We start from the raw sequence: 15,721 nt of genomic DNA on the forward strand, positions 1-15,721 counted from the left end.
CCTTATAAAGGGAGTTGGGAATTGTTTCCTTCTCTTCAATTTTTTTTGAAAAATTTTCAGAAGGATTGGACTAGTTTTTTCTTTAAATGTTTGCTGGAATTCACCCGTGAAGCCATTGCATCCAGGGCTTTTCTTTGTTGGGAGATTTTTGATTACTGATTCAGTCTCCTTACTAGTTACAGGTCTGTTCAGTTTTCCTGTTTCTCCATGATTTAGTCTTGGTAGGTTTTGTGTTTCTACGAATTTGTCTATTTCATCTAGGTTATCCATTCTGCTGGTGTACAATTGTTCATAGTTCTCTCTGATAATCCTTTTTATTTCTGTAAAATTGATAGTAATTTCTTTTTTTTTTGGCCTCACCGTGAGGCTTGTGGGGTTAGTTCCCTGACCAGGGATTGAACCCAGGCCCTTGGCAGTGAAAGTGTGCAGTCCTAAACACTGGAATGCCAGGAAATTCCCTGATAGTAATATTTTTCACTTAAATTTCTGATTTTTGTAATTTGAGCCTTTTCTTTTTTCCTTAGTCTAGCTAGCTAAAGGTTTGTCAATTTTGTTGCTCTTCAAAGAACCAAATTTTGATTTCATTGATTTTCTTTATTGTTTTTATATTCTCGATTTCATTTAACTCTGCTCTCGTGTTTATTATTTCCTTCCTCTGCTATCTTTGGGTTTAGTCTGTTCTTTTTCTAGTTCCTTAAGTTGTGAAGTGAGGTTACTGAGTTCAGATTTTTCTTGTTTTTTAATATAAGCATTTATAGCTATACATTTCCTCCTTAACACTGCTTTTGCTGCATCCCATATGCAGGTATGTTGTGGTTTTGTTTTCATTCATCTCTAAGTAATTTCTAAATTTGCTTTTGATTTCTTCTTTGATCTTTTGGTTGTTTAAAAGTGTGTTGTTTAATTTATACAATTTTGTGAATTTTCTAGTTTTCCTTTTGTTCTTGATTTCTAAGTTCAACTTGCTGTGGTCAGAGAAGATACTTTCTATGATATCTGTTTTTTAAAATCTCTTGAGACTTAATTAGTGGCCTAACATGTAGTCTATTTTGGAAAACATCCCATGTTCACTTGAGAAGAATATCCCATGTGCATGTTATTGTTGGGTAGAGTGTTATGTACATGTCTGTTAGCTCTAGTTGGTTTATCATTGTTTAAGTTCTTATTTCCTTACTTACCTTCTGTTTGGTTGTTCTACCCGTTATCATGAGTGAGGTATTCAAGTCCCCAACTATTATTGTAGAACTATCCATTTCTCCCTTCAATTCTGTTAGTTTTTCTTCATATATTTTAATGGTCTGTCATTAGGTATGTAAATGCTTATATTATATCTTCTTGCTGTATTGAAAATACAATGTCATCCTTTGCCTCTTGTAACCAGTTTTTATTGAAGTTCTATTTTGTCTGATATTAATATAGCCATCCCTACTCTGTTTTCATTAATATTTGAATGGAATATCTTTTTCCATCCTTTCAATTTCAGCCTGTTTGTCTCTTTAAATTTAAAGTGAGTCTCTTGCAGACAACATATAGTTGGACCATGGTTTTTTATCCATTCTGCCAATCTCTGTCTTTCAATTGGAGAGTTAATCCATTTACATTTAATTAATTACTGATAAGGAAGGACTTACTTCTATCATTTTGCTATTTGTTTTCTATATGCCTTATAGCTTTTTTGTCCTTCATTTCCTGCATTACCGTCTTCCTTTGTGTTTAGTTGATTTCTTGTAGAAATGTTTAAATTCCTCTCTCATTTCCTTTTGTATATATTCTATAGCTTTTTTCTTTGTGGTTACCATGGGGATGACATCTAATAACACTCTAATTTGAATTTACATGAGCTTAACTTCAATGACGTACAAAAACTGTGCTCTTTTACAGCTCTGTCCCCCCACTTCCAGTTGTTGATGTCACAAAATTACATCTTTATACATTGTGGGTCCCAAAATATAAACTAATAATTTTTAAAAATTATGTAGAAAGGAAGATTTGGAGTCACAAACTAAAGTTACAGTACTGCTAGCTTTTATACTCATAATTGTTTTTTTCTTAAATCATATAGAAAACAAAAAGTATAGTTACAAATTGTTATAATACTGGCTTTTATAATTCATGTATTTACCTTTATTGAGATGATTATTTCTTCATTTGGCTTTAGGTTACTGTATAGTGTCCTTTCATTTCACCTTGCAGGACTTCCTTGAGCACTTCTTCCAGGGCAGGTGTAGTGTTCACATCTCCCTCAACTTTTGTTTATCTGGGAATGTCTTAATTTCTCTCTCACTCTTGGAGGACAGTTTTGCCAGATAAGGATTTTTGGTTCACAGTTTTTTCTTTTAGCACTTTGAATATATTAACCTACTGTCTTCTGGCCTCCAATGTCTCTGATGAGAAATCTGCTGATGATCTTATTGAGGATCCCTTGTATGTGATAACACTTTTCTCTTGTTGCTTTCAAAATTCTCTTTTGTCGTTGTTTTTTGAAAGTTTGATTATATTATGTCTTCATGTTCATCTCTTTGAGTTCATCTTACTTGAAGTTTTTGAGCTTCTTGGGTGTTTGTATTCATGTATTTCATCTAATTTGAGGAATTTTCATCTTTAGTTTTCTAGAGATTCTACCAGAAAACTACTAGAGCTAATCAATGGATTTGGTAAAGTAGCAGGATACAAAATTAATGCACAGAAATCTCTTGCATTCCTATACACTAATGATGAAAATTCTGAAAGAGAAATTAAGGAAACAATCCCATTTACCATTGCAACAAAAAGAATAAAATACCTAGGAATAAACCTACCTAAGGAGACAAAAGACCTGTATGCAGAAAATTATAAGACACTGATGAAAGAAATCAAAGATGACACAAACAGTTGGAGAGATATACCATGTTCTTGGATTGGAAGAATCAACATTGTGAAAATGACTCTACTACCCAAAGCAATCTACAGAAAGCAATCTACAGATTCAATGCAATACCTATCAAACTACCAAGGGCATTTTTCACAGAACTAGAACAAAAAATTTCACAATTTGTATGGAAACACAAAAGACCCCAAATAGCCAAAGCAATCTTCAGAAAGAAAAACGGAGCTGGAGGAATCAGGCTCCCTGACTTCAGACTATAGTACAAAGCTACAGTAATCAAGACAGTATGGTACTAGCACAAAAACAGAAATATAGATCAATGGAACAGGATAGAAAGCCCAGAGATAAACCCATGCACATATGGTCACCTTATCTTTGACAAAGGAGACAAGAATATACAATGGGGAAAAGACAACCTCTTCAATAAGTGGTGCTGGGAAAACTGGACAGCTACATGTAAAAGAATGAAATTAGAACACTCCCTAACACCATACACAAAAATAAACTCAAAATGGATTAAAGACCTAAATGTAAGGCCAGACGCTATAAAACTCTTAGAGGAAAACATAGGCAGAACACTCCATGGCATAAATCACAGCAAGAAATAGATAGCTAGTGGGAAGGAGCTGCATAGCACAGGGAGATCAGCTTGGTGCTTTGTGACCACCTAGAGGGGTGGGATAGGGAGGGTGGGATGGAGGCTCAAGAGGGAGGGCACTTCCCTGGTGGTGCAGTAGTTAAGAATCCGCCTGCCAATGCAGGGGACACAGGTTCAAGCCCTGGTATGGGAAGATCCCACATGCCACAGAGCAACTAAGCCCATGCACCACAACTACTGAGCCTGCGCTTTAGAGCCCGTGAGCCACAACTACTGAAGCCTGTGTGCCTAGAGCCCGTGCTCCGCAACAAGAGAAGCCACCATGATTAGAAGCCTGTGCACCGCAACAAAGAGTAGCCCCCACTCGCACAACTAGAGAAAGCCTGCATGCAGCAACAAAGACCCCACACAGCCAAAAATAAACAAACAAACAAATAAATTTATAAAAAAAAGAGGGAGGGCATGGGGGATGTATGGATACATATAGCTGATTCACTTTGTTATACAGCAGAAACTAACAGAACATTGTAAAGCAATTATACTCCAATAAAGATGTAAAAAAATTTTTGAGGGGTTTTCAGCTATTATATCTTCAAATATTCTTGCTATCCTTTTCTTTCTCTTCTCCTTCTGGGGCTCCCACAGTGTGTATATTGGTCTGCTTGATGGTGTCCCACAGGACCCTTAAGCTCTGTTCACTTTTCTTCAATCTTTTTTTCTTTCTGCTCCTCAGCCTCAATAATTTTCATTATTATCCCTTCAAGTTCGCTGATTCTTTCTTCTGCCTGCTCAAATCTGCCTTTGAACCCTCAAGTGACTTTTTAATTTCAATTATCATACTTTTTAGCTCCAAAAATTTCTTTTTTAGTTTCTTTTTACATTTTCTGTCTCTTTATTAATATTTCTATTTTGTTCACACATTGCTTTCTTGACTTTCTTCACACCTTTCTTTAGTTCTTTGAGCATCTTTAAGATGGTTGTTTTAAAGGTGTCTGGTATATATCTGCCATTAGGTCTTTTTTTTCAGTGATAGTTTCTGTTGTTTTTTTTTTCCTTTGAATATACCATATTTTCCTGTTTCTGTGTTTGTCTTGTGATTTTTGTTGAACATTGGACATTTGGATCTGATAATGTGGTAACTCTGGAAATCAGATTCTCTCCTTTCCCACAGTTTGCTCTTTCTTTGTGTTATTGTTTCTGTTTATTGTCTTGGGTTTTTTTATTTGCTGTAGGTTGTCTCTGTGTTGAGGATCAACCTAAAGTATAAACCTAAGGTCTTCACAGTTCTTTTCTGAGCCTTTTCCTTGGCATGCTTGGTCACTTTCTAATTTTCCCCATGTATGTGAAGTTATTTTTGAATGTCCTTGTCTTTGATATCTGGCTTCAAAGGAGAAAAAGCAAAAAATGCAGAGGGGTTAAAAAGGGCACTCACTGGCCCTTTAAGTCCCCTGGAAGTCACTTCAGCTGGAGGGGGAGGGTCTTGCAATAATGGGGGAAGTGCAACACCAATGGCCGCTGGCCTGTTCATCTGCACCTCTGTGATCAGAAGCAGCAATCAGTGATCAGAGCAGAGACCCCCAATATCTGTACAGGGTCTTTTTTGCCCCACCGGTTCCTGCAAGCTGTGGGCAGGCTGCTCCAGAAACAGGTGCATGGCCTCCTGGCCTCGGGCCTCCTGGCTGGGGGAGGGGGGGTGGGTAGCTTCTAGGTGCTAAGAGCTGAAATTGACCGAAATGAACTGCAGTTTACCATCCAAGGCTTCCCCTGGAAGCCATCAGCAGACTCCAGAGTTCCCAGATGGTTACATCAGAGGGTTCTGCCCCTGCAGTTGTTGTCTGGGTGGGAGATGGAGTCTCACCTCACAGGTGCCCCCTACTCTGCCATCTTCCCTGAATCTGCTTGGTACAGATCTTAAGTGTACAGCTTGACGTATTTTTATATATGTACACATCCATGTAACCTCCACCCAGATCAAGGTATAGAATGTATCCAGCACCCGGAAGTCTCCTTCCTGTCCCCTCCCAGTCTGTACCCCCAGAGATAGCCATTCATCTGACCCTGTCCTTGGTGATTCTGAGCTTCATGTAAACCACACAGCATGGGCTCTTTGGTTCTGGCTCCTTTTGCTCACATTCTATCTGTGGGATTCACCAGTTTGGTTGAGTGTAGCAGAAGTGCATGCCAATAAAAATTGCTTGTAGCACCTATTGTAAGAAGGTGCCGTAATTTCCTTACACCCTCTCCCATTGTTGGGCACTGTGATCGCAGTGGCTGCAACTATTCATGCGGTGTAACTATAACCTGTGGTGGATAAGAGAGCTCTTGTCTCTCGGTTTTCTATCCAGAAGTGGAATTGCTGGGTTACAGGGTATGCATATATTTACCGATAGTAGGTACATCCAAATAGCTCTTCACATTGTTTATAACATTTTCTAGTCCCATTTGCTACATCCTCACCAGCACAGTGCTGTCAGTCTTTTTCACTTTAGCTATCCTGGTGGGTCTGTAGTCGCATTTCATTGTGGATTTAATTTGCATTTCCCTGATAAGTAATAATAGTGAGCACCTTTTCATATGCTTGATGGTATTTTGGATATATTCTTTTTGTGATCCAATTTTTCAAAGAATTTGCCCATTTAAAAATTTATGTCAACTTTTTCTTATTTACTTATAGGAATTGTTTATATATTCTGTATGTGGGTCCTTTGTAAGATATATTGAAAGTACTTTCTCCCAGTCCAGGCTTTGACAAACAGTGGTCTATGGGCCAAATCCATCCTGTGGCCTGTTTTCATATGGCCTGAAATTAAGAATGGTTGTTACAATTTTTAAAAAACAAACGAAAGTAGAGAAGAATATGTGACAGAGACCATATGTGACCCATAGAGTCTGAAGTATTTACTGTCTGGCCCAGTCTATGTCTACAGCTTGTCTTTTTACTCTCTCAATAGCTATGTCCTTTGATGAACAGAATTTCTTCATTTTCATGAAGTCCAATGAACCATTTCTTAAATGTTTGAGAATTTTTGTGTGCTAAGTACTCTTTGTCTGCCCTCTAGTAAAGATATTCTCCTGTTTTCTTCTATAAGCTGTATTATTTTAAGCCTGTCATCCACCTCACATTAATTTTTCTGCATGGTATAAAGTACAGTTAAGATTTTTCCCAGATGGATTTCCATTCATTTCAGCACAATTTACTAGAAGTGCCACTGTTTCCCCCACTAAGAATTACAGTAGTGTCTTTGTCATAAATCAGGTCACTGTGTATGTGTGGGTTTTTTTCTGGACTCTTTTCTGTTTTTTTGTTTCGTGTGTCTGTCCCTGGGCTAATACTCCCCTGGCTTAGTTACTGTAAGCTTATAATATGTCTTGATATCCTACAGTCTTCCATCTTTTTTCTTCCACATGGTATTTATCAATCCAGGTTCTTCACATTTCCATATAAAATTCTATGATCTACTTTTTAAAAACCAGCTGGGATTTTGATTGTACTTTCAATGCCTATGATAAAGGACTCATATGCAGACTATATAGAGAACTCCTGTCAATAAGAAAAAGCTACTTAGCACATTTTAAAAATATTTTATTTATTTCTTTGGTTGTGCCAGGTCTTACTTGCGGCAGGTGGGCTCCTTAGTTGCAGCATGCGAATTCTTAGTTGCGGCATATGGAATCTAGTTCCCTGACCAGGGATCAAACCCGTGCACCCTGCATTGGGAGTGTGGAGTCTTAGCCACTGGACCACCAGGGAAGTCCCCATTATCTGTCTTTTAATGCTTTGTTCCTTGTTTTTCTTTTTGTCATTTGTTCCTTTGACTATAGAATTCTGGCATACCTTAACTGAGGCCATTGTTTCTGGGTTCTTCTTTTTGCCTAGTACTATTTTTTTGTATTGTACTTGTCCTGCTCCTATTTGTAAACGTCTTTCAGTATTGCAGCCTAAAGGCAGTTCTTGTCTGATAAAGGTAGAGTGCAGATGATATTTCCTCAGAGTTGGTTGATTTAGACTCTGCTCTCTCTTTTCTTTTATAATAATTTTTTTTGTATAAATCTAGCTATTTATTTTTGGCTGCAGTGGTTCTTTGTTGCTGTGTGTGAGCTTTCTCTAGTTGCGGTGAGCAGGGGCTACTCTTTGTTGTGGTGCACGGGCTTCTCATTGCGGTGGCTTCTCTTGTTTTGGAGCACGGGTTCTAGGTGCATGGGCTTCAGTAGTTGTGGCTCGTGGGCTCAGTAGTTGTGGCTCATGGGCTTAGTTGCTCCACGGCATGTGGGATATTCCCAGACCAGGGCTCAAACCTGTGTCCCCTGCGTTGGCAGGCGGATTCTTAACCACTGTGCCACCAGGGAAGTCCCTATGATAATTTTTTTAAAGTCCTGGTCATGTTCTACTTTTCTTCTGACCAAAATGGTGAGGGGTTCATAAATTCAGCATGTCCTACTGCTCTGCTCAGCACCATATTTATCAGCTGTTTCATAAGGTACCTTTGTCTTTTCCCACCTGGGCTTTCCATGCCCCCCACCCCTCGCCCTGGGCTGTGCCCCAGTGTGTGTGGTTGTTCAGAGTGTTGTTGGCTTGTTTCCCCTGCAGCTGCTCCTCTGTTGGGAGGGAATGTCCTGCATCATGATCACTGTGGTCACCATGCAGTTTGGTCCTAGCTCTTCTGCCTTGGGATACTTTGGAAGTTTTGAGGTCTATGGTGTGATGCTGGATCCGTTTACTTGTCATAATGTTGCTGGAGAATTCCTTCTTCTTTCCCTCCCTTCATTTTGGTGTGTTATTTACTATTTTTACTTCTTTAAGTTTGCTTCCTTGGGTCCACTCCACTTAAGAGAGTGATTTGAGCCTGAGTATTGCATCATGAGTCAAAATATGTATTTTGTAATGTCCATTTTGGTAAATTTTAGATTATTTTTTATTCTTACAAGATCTCATGTTGAGAAAAATAATCTTACGTTGTGAAAACTATTAATAACATTGTGTCTCTCACATTCATAGTCTCGTCTCAAGGAACTGGAGCAAGAAGCCCATTTTGTTGCAGGAGAACAGTTTCTTATAACGAGCAGTAATCAGCTTCGAGAGGTAAAGCTAAATTTCAGTTCTTTTGTTAAATATACTTCCTGTTCAGGGGTTAAATGGAGATTTATTCTGATTTTATAAACATTATTTTAATGTGATCATCTGAAAAGTATGTAACTTGTTCATGTCTCTCACATTGAGATTCATTACTTCAAAGCCTTTACATCTAAGAAAAGTACTGAATCAGAATCTAAGCATTTTGTCACACCTAGTCGGGTGTGTCCCCTCTGGCTGGTTGCTTTAACTCCGTTATAGTGATGTTCAGGTCCTCTCAAATCTGGGACCCGCTCATCATGTGAAATGGCTTTTGTTGCAGATCCTGTTTGGCAAACTGCAGCTGCACCTGCTGCGTCCACAGGAGACTCTTCCCAAAACTGGACTCCGGAGACACCCGTCCACATCAGAAGCCGTGGTAAGGGTCGACAAGTGTCCCCTCGCTCTCTGAGACAATAGCACCTCCCACCACATGCGAGTCCCTTGCAGAGCCCCGTGCTTGTGGTGGCACAAGCCGGCAGCAACCACCACGGAGCAGTTCCGTTCCCTCACTTCCTTTCTGCGGCAGGAGAGGTGCCCCCACCCCAAGGTTGCCCTTCAGTTATGAAGGAAGGACAAAGAGGCCTACGGTACAGTTTTCCAGAGGCAATAAATTGCCTTGATTTCCTGCGGAGGATAATTTGATGGAATTTTGTTCTGGAAACCAAATTCTTGACAATGTAGTCAGGACTTCTTCGTTTCATGCCCTCATAAGAGACTGGAAATGGGAAAAGTCATCAGTCTTCTCCTTTCCCCAAGTTTGTTTTAGAAAAATTTAGCTGCCCTTCCCTTGAGAGGAATGCATTTTTTAACAGACATGGAGTAGTGAGATGCTGCTTTAATCGAATGGCAGAGTGTGAATAGATATTCAGAACCCCGTGAGTATAATGATACCGCTGGAAGCCTGCAGCGAGGAGCTTGGCCAGTGGGCGAGAGGACACGTGTTGCTCTGGTGAGGGCCGGCTGTGGAGGCTCCAGCTCATCCTTTCTGTGCCTTGTTCAGCGTTGGATTTTGCAGCAGAGGAAAGCTTCCCTCCAGACTCCTCTGTGCACATCGCCCTTCCAGCCCCACACTTCCTGCTCGTCTCAGCCCTGGCGGGGCACCACGCTTGCCGGCTGTCCCCACACCTGGCCCTCAGGGGGCCCAGGCATCAGTCACCGAGTGAACGCCCACCCCTGGGGAGTGCTGCTCCCTGAGAGGGACTTGCATCTTCCCTTCTCCCCAAGTCTTCCCCACCTTGGTCAGCGTCCTCCTCCGGGTCCTTGGGAGCCAGCAGTGAGCTTATCCCTGCTGGTGACTCATCACATTCAGGCAGAATGATCTTTTAAAAGTGTTAGAAAAATCATGTTGATCCCCTGCCTTCAACGTCAATGGCTTTCTTTTTTTCTTTTTTTTGGCTGTGTTGGGTCTTCGTTGCTGTGCGCGGGCTTTCTGTAGTTGTGGTGAGCGGGGGCTACTCTTGGTTGCAGTGCGTGGGCTTCTCATTGCAGTGGCTTCTCTTGTGGTGGAGCACGGGCTCGAAGCTCGCGGGCTTCAGTAGTTGTGGCACGTGGGCTCAGTAGTTGTGGCTCGTGGGCTCTAGAGTGCAGGCTCAGTAGTTGTGGCACACGGGCTTTGTTGCTCCGTGGCATGTGGGATCTTCCTGGACCAGGGCTCGAACCCATGTCCCCTGCATTGGCAGGCGGATTCCCAACCACTGTGCCACCAGGGAAGTCCCCAGTGGCTTTCCATGACATTCAGAATAACATCCCAGCTCTCGAGTGTGCCTCCCCCAGGCCCGTGGGTCTGGACTTGGCCCTTCTTTGACCTCCCTCACTCCTCACTCCCAGCACCCCACTGAGCACACTTCTCACAGGCTCCTTCCTCAGTCTGGAAACTCTTCCCACAGAGTGTGCTCAGCTGGCTTCTGATTGTCAGCTTAAGTATTGCTTCCAGAAAGGCCTCCTCTGGTCACAGGTGACAGTAAGACCCCCAGCCACAACCTATTCCTTCACCTCGATTTGTTTTCTGCACGCAACTTGCCAAAATGCTGGAGAGGGCATGGAGAAAAGGGACCCCTCCTACACTGCTGGTGGGAAGGTAAGTTGGTGCAGCCACTGTGGAGAACAGTATGGAGGGTCCTTTAAAAACTAAAAAGAGAACTACCGTATGATCCAGCAATCCCACTCCTGGGCATCTATCCAGAGAAAACCATGGTTAGAAAAGGTGCATGCACCCCAGTGCTCATAGCAGCACTGTTTACAATAGGCAGGACACGGAATCAACCTAAAAGTCCATCAGCAGAGGAGTGGGTAAAGAAGATGTGGTACATATATACAATGGAATATTACTCACCCATAAAAAGAATGAAATAATGCCATTTGCAGCAACATGGATGGACCTAGAGATTATCATACTGAGTGAAGTAAGTCAGACAGAGAAAGGTATATATCACATGATATCACTCATATGTGGAATCTAATTTTTAAAAAATGATTTAAATGAACTGAATTTACAAAACAGAAACAGACTTAACAGATATTAAAAACAAATTTATGATTACCAAAGGGGAAACGTGAGGGGGGGGGGAGGGATAAATCAGGAGCTTGGGATGAACATACACACACTACTATATATTAGATAGATAACCAACAAGGACCTACTGTATAGCACAGGGAACTCTACTCAGTATCCTGAGATAACCTATATGAGAAAAGAATCTAAAAAAGAAGGAATATATGTATATGTATAACCGAATCACTTTGCTATACACCTGAAACTAATGCAACATTGTAAGTCAACTATACTCCAATAAAATTTTAAAAAATAAAAATAAAGTTACCTAGTTACTTGTTTGCTTGTTCCAGTAGGATGTAGGTTGCACAGATCAAAGACTTTATCTAACTTGTTCACTACATCCCCAGAACCAAATGTCCTAGACTAGCACTTGCTGGGGCTGAACTGTTGGCTGTGTGTTCACAGAGCACGGCAAGGGCAGGGGGCAGGACCCACCCTGCTGGAGAGACTCTCGAGTGGGTTTCAACGCCACATGGCAGTGTGCCCTCAAGTCCCAGGGGTGGCGGAACCTGGGAAAGCCACACGTTTCCCCTCGGACTGCACCTGAGCTGGGGGTCTTGGCCTGATTTATTCTCCATCCAGGCACCAGCTGGCAGTGTTGCCCTTCCCTTTGCTGCTCCTTAGCTCTCCCAGACAACCGACAACAGAAGAGAGGAAATGGGATTCTCCTCTGGTGTCGAGGTGCTTCACTGTGCACAGAATTCAGACAATGCCCTGAATTTTTTTTCACAAAGACATAATCAACATGAATCATATTATATTAACTTTAATCTCTTACTTAGCTGAACAAGTCACACTATTCTGTACATTTAAAAAGATAAACCTGCACTAGGCAACATACGCACATGGTTCTCAATTCAAAATTAAGACTCCTTCTTCCTACTTCCCTTCACCCTCCCTGTTCCCCTCCCCGTGGGAAGGGATGTGGACTTCTGGTGAGATGGACAGCCTGGAACAATTCAAGTAAGGGTGCAACTATGAGCTTAGATATGGTTTTGTTAGACTTTGTCTTTTAGAGTAGTTTCAGGTTCACAGCAAAATTGAGCAGAGGGTACGGAGAAGTCTCGTACACCCCCTCCCCACCCCAACACACACACAGCCTCCTCCACCATCAGCATGCCCCACCAGGGGGTACATTTGTTACAGCTGATGAACCCACACTGACACATCATCATTGCCCAAAGTCTGTAGTTTGCATTAGGGCTCCTTCTTGGTGTTATACAGGCTATGGGTTTGGACAAATGTGTAATGACACGTATCCACCATTACAGCATCGAACAGAGTGGTTTCACTGCCCTAAAAAGCCTCTGTTCTCCCTATTCATCTCTCCCCTCAACCCCTGGCAACCACTGTTTTTACTGTTTCCATAGTTTTGTCTTTTCCAAAATGTCATATAGGAATTATACATTATGTAGCCTTTTCAGATTTGATTCAGCTAGCAATATGCACTTAAGTTTCTTCCACATCTTTTCATAGCTCATTTCTTTCTAGCACAGAATCATATTCCATTGTCTGGATGGACCACAGTTTTATTTATCTATTCACCTATTGAAGGATATCTTGGGTGCTTCCAAGTTTTAGCAGCTATGAATAAAGCTGCTGTAAAACATTTGTGTGCAGGTTTTCACGTGGACATAAGTTTCCATCTTATTTGAGTAAATAAATAGCCTGATTTCTGAATTGTATGGTAAAAGTATATTTAGTTTTGTAAGAAACCACCAAACTGTCTTCCAGTGTGGCTGCACCATTCTGCATTCCCACCAGCAGCGATGAAAATTCCTGTTGCTCCACATCCTTGCCAGCATGTGGTGGTGTCGGTGTCCTGGATTGTGGCCGTTCTGACAGGCGTTAGCTATGTTTTAAAAAGACCACTCTCGTCACTGGTTGGAGAATGGAGGAGTCCCATTAATAGGCTGTCGCTGCAGTGTGGGCACTGCTGGCTCAGCGTCCAGGCGATGGCAGTGAGAATGGAGCAGAGCAGACACATGCTCAGAGCATTTTGAGAACAGAAAGGAGCTTCTCTGAGTGTGAGTTCACATGAGTGTGAATGCAGAATAATTCCTGGTTTCCTTAGTTGTGCACCTGAGCAGATAGTGATGGCCACTGCCCAAGGAAAACCAAGAGAGGAACAGTTTACGGGGGCTGGGGGTCAAGTGTCCAGCCTTGGACATGTGAAGACAGATGTGTGCACAAAACATCGATACAGAGCAGTTGGGTCTGTGAGGAGAAGTCCTGTGCTAGAGATGCACACCTGGAAGTAGTTGGCCCTGGGATGGTGGTCCTCTACCCTGGCAGGAGCTTTGGGAAAACACTCATGCCCAGGCCCACAACTGATCCACAGAATCAGTCTGTGGGCTGCATGGCCCAGTCTGGACATTTTTTTTGGTTTTTTATGGATTAGTCTTGCTTAATAATGTCTTATCTATCTATCTATCTATCTATCTATCTATCTATCTATCTATCTATCTATTTATTGGCTGAGTTGGGTCTTTGTTGCTGCATGTGGTCTTTCTCTAGTTGCGGCGAGCGGGGGCTACTCTTCGTTGTGGTGCGTGGGCTTCTCATCGTGGTGGCTTCTCTTGTTGCAGAGCACGGGCTCTAGGCGTGCAGGCTTCAGCAGTTATGGCGCGCGAGGGCTTCAGCAGTTGTGGCTCGCGGGCTCTAGAGTGCAGGCTCAGTAGTTGTGGCGCACGGGCTTAGTTGCTCCGTGGCATGTGGGATCTTCCGGGACCAGGGCTCAAACCCATGTTCCCTGCATTGGCAGGCAGATTCTTAACCACTGCGCCACCAGGGAAGCCCCAGACATGTTTTTGAAGCTCCCCTGCTGATTCTAGAAGCAGCCAGCACTGATAACCACAGAACTGAACTCTGAGAAACTGACATTTAGGGGTCAGAGAGAGAAGTGGTGCCAAGCGGAGGCTATGGAACGACCACAGAGAGAGAAGGGAGCTGAGAAGAATGTGGGGTCAGGAGCCAACAGAGGGAGCGTTTGATAAAGCTTGTAGAGCGGCAACGGCCACGGCACTCTGCCTCTGATCATGAACCAGCGCGGCAGGGCTTTATCCAGGGCGTTATGAGATCAAACACTTCATCCTTTTCAAGTGTTCTCAGACAGCTCGATTCGAGATATACAGGGAGACTGTGGTTAGAAAGTTATTTTGTGAGTAAGGTATCAGGATAAAGAGAGTTAGTTGATCTTAAGCAGTTTTCTTGGCTAAGTATTTTCCTGCACTTTCATCCCGCTAGGGATAACTTTTCTGAGAAACTGCAGTTCTGGATTACACCGAGGCAGGAGTCCTCCCCCTGGGTAGAGCCTGCTCCGAGAACACCAGTGTTGGCCCTCCTGTTTATGTTCCTATGGCTGGCCAAGACTCCGTGACCTCAGTCCATTAAATAGAGAGTGATGCAGTTCCGTGGCTCACGCTAGTACATTAAAGTTATGTCATCAGTTCTCCCCCAAGTTGATTTATAGATTCAAAATGATCCTAACTAACACCCTAGCAGGAACTTGTGGTAGAAATTGGCAAGCTGAATCCCAAATTTGTATGGAAATGCAAAAAACTAAGAAGAGCCAAGATAATCTTGGGAAGAAGCACTATTGAAGGACTTAGTCTATTGGATATCAAGACTAATCATTGAAGCAATAGAAATTATGAGGAATTAATTAATCAGTACAAAGTAGTGTCAATTCAAGGATAAGCAAATAGACCAATGGTCCAGGATAGGGAATCTACAAACAGACCTGCACATGTGTGTATAAAGTGCATGTTCTCTGAGAGGGAGGGCTCATTACATAAGGGGCCAGTGCATCTTGACCCCTGTTTCACACCATATACAAAAATAAATTTCAAATGAATTGTATATCTAAATATAAAAAGTAAAACAAAGATTGTAGAAGATACCATAAGAGAATATCTTCAAGGCCCTGAGGTAGTTAAACATCCTTAAACAGGACACAAGATGCATCAACCATAAAGGAAGAGATTGATCAATTGGGCAATAGTAAAATTAAGAATTTCCATTTATGAAAAGACACTATTGGACTCCCCTGGTGGGCGCAGTGGTTATGAATCTGCCTGCCAATGCAGGGGACACGGGTTCGATCCCTGGTCCGGGAAGATCCCACATTCCGCAGAGCAACTAAGCCTGTGCACCACAACAACTGAGCCTACGAGCTAGAGCCCACGAGCCACAACTACTGAGCCCGTGCGCCACAACTACTGAAGCCTGAGCGCCTAGAGCCCGTGCTCCACAACAAGAGAAGCCACCGCAATGAGAAGCCCGCGCATCTGCAGCAAAGAGTAGCCCCCGCTCGCCCCAACTAGAGAAAGCCCCTGTGCAGCGACAAAGACCCAACGCAGCCAAAAGTAAATAAAATTTTAAAAAATAAATAAATAAAAAAGACACTATTAAACAAATAAAAGAACAACCCACAGAGGGGTAGAAGATATTTCCACTAAATATAGCCAACTAAAGAAAACCCTGTCCAGAAAAACAAATTCCTACAAATCAAGAAGAAAAAGACATACAAACCAACGTTTTAAATGACAAAAAAAAACCCCAACAACATGAACAGGGTTTAATGAAAGG

The 15,721-nt window shown here is 42.2% G+C and overlaps 1 protein-coding gene across 1 annotated transcript in view; it reads left to right on the forward strand.

Annotated features, from left to right (window-relative positions):
* Positions 1 to 15,721, forward strand: part of POLN (DNA polymerase nu) — a 173,439-nt gene that overhangs the window by 58,165 nt on the left and 99,553 nt on the right. The window contains exons 12-13 of the mRNA XM_068543567.1: positions 8,461 to 8,544; positions 8,858 to 8,953. Coding sequence (XP_068399668.1) covers positions 8,461 to 8,544; positions 8,858 to 8,953 — 180 coding nt within the window. The remainder of the gene's footprint in view (positions 1 to 8,460; positions 8,545 to 8,857; positions 8,954 to 15,721) is intronic.

The sequence above is a fragment of the Eschrichtius robustus genome, chromosome 4 (genome assembly GCF_028021215.1).
Source record: "Eschrichtius robustus isolate mEscRob2 chromosome 4, mEscRob2.pri, whole genome shotgun sequence".
Taxonomy (NCBI): Eukaryota; Metazoa; Chordata; class Mammalia; order Artiodactyla; family Eschrichtiidae; genus Eschrichtius; species Eschrichtius robustus.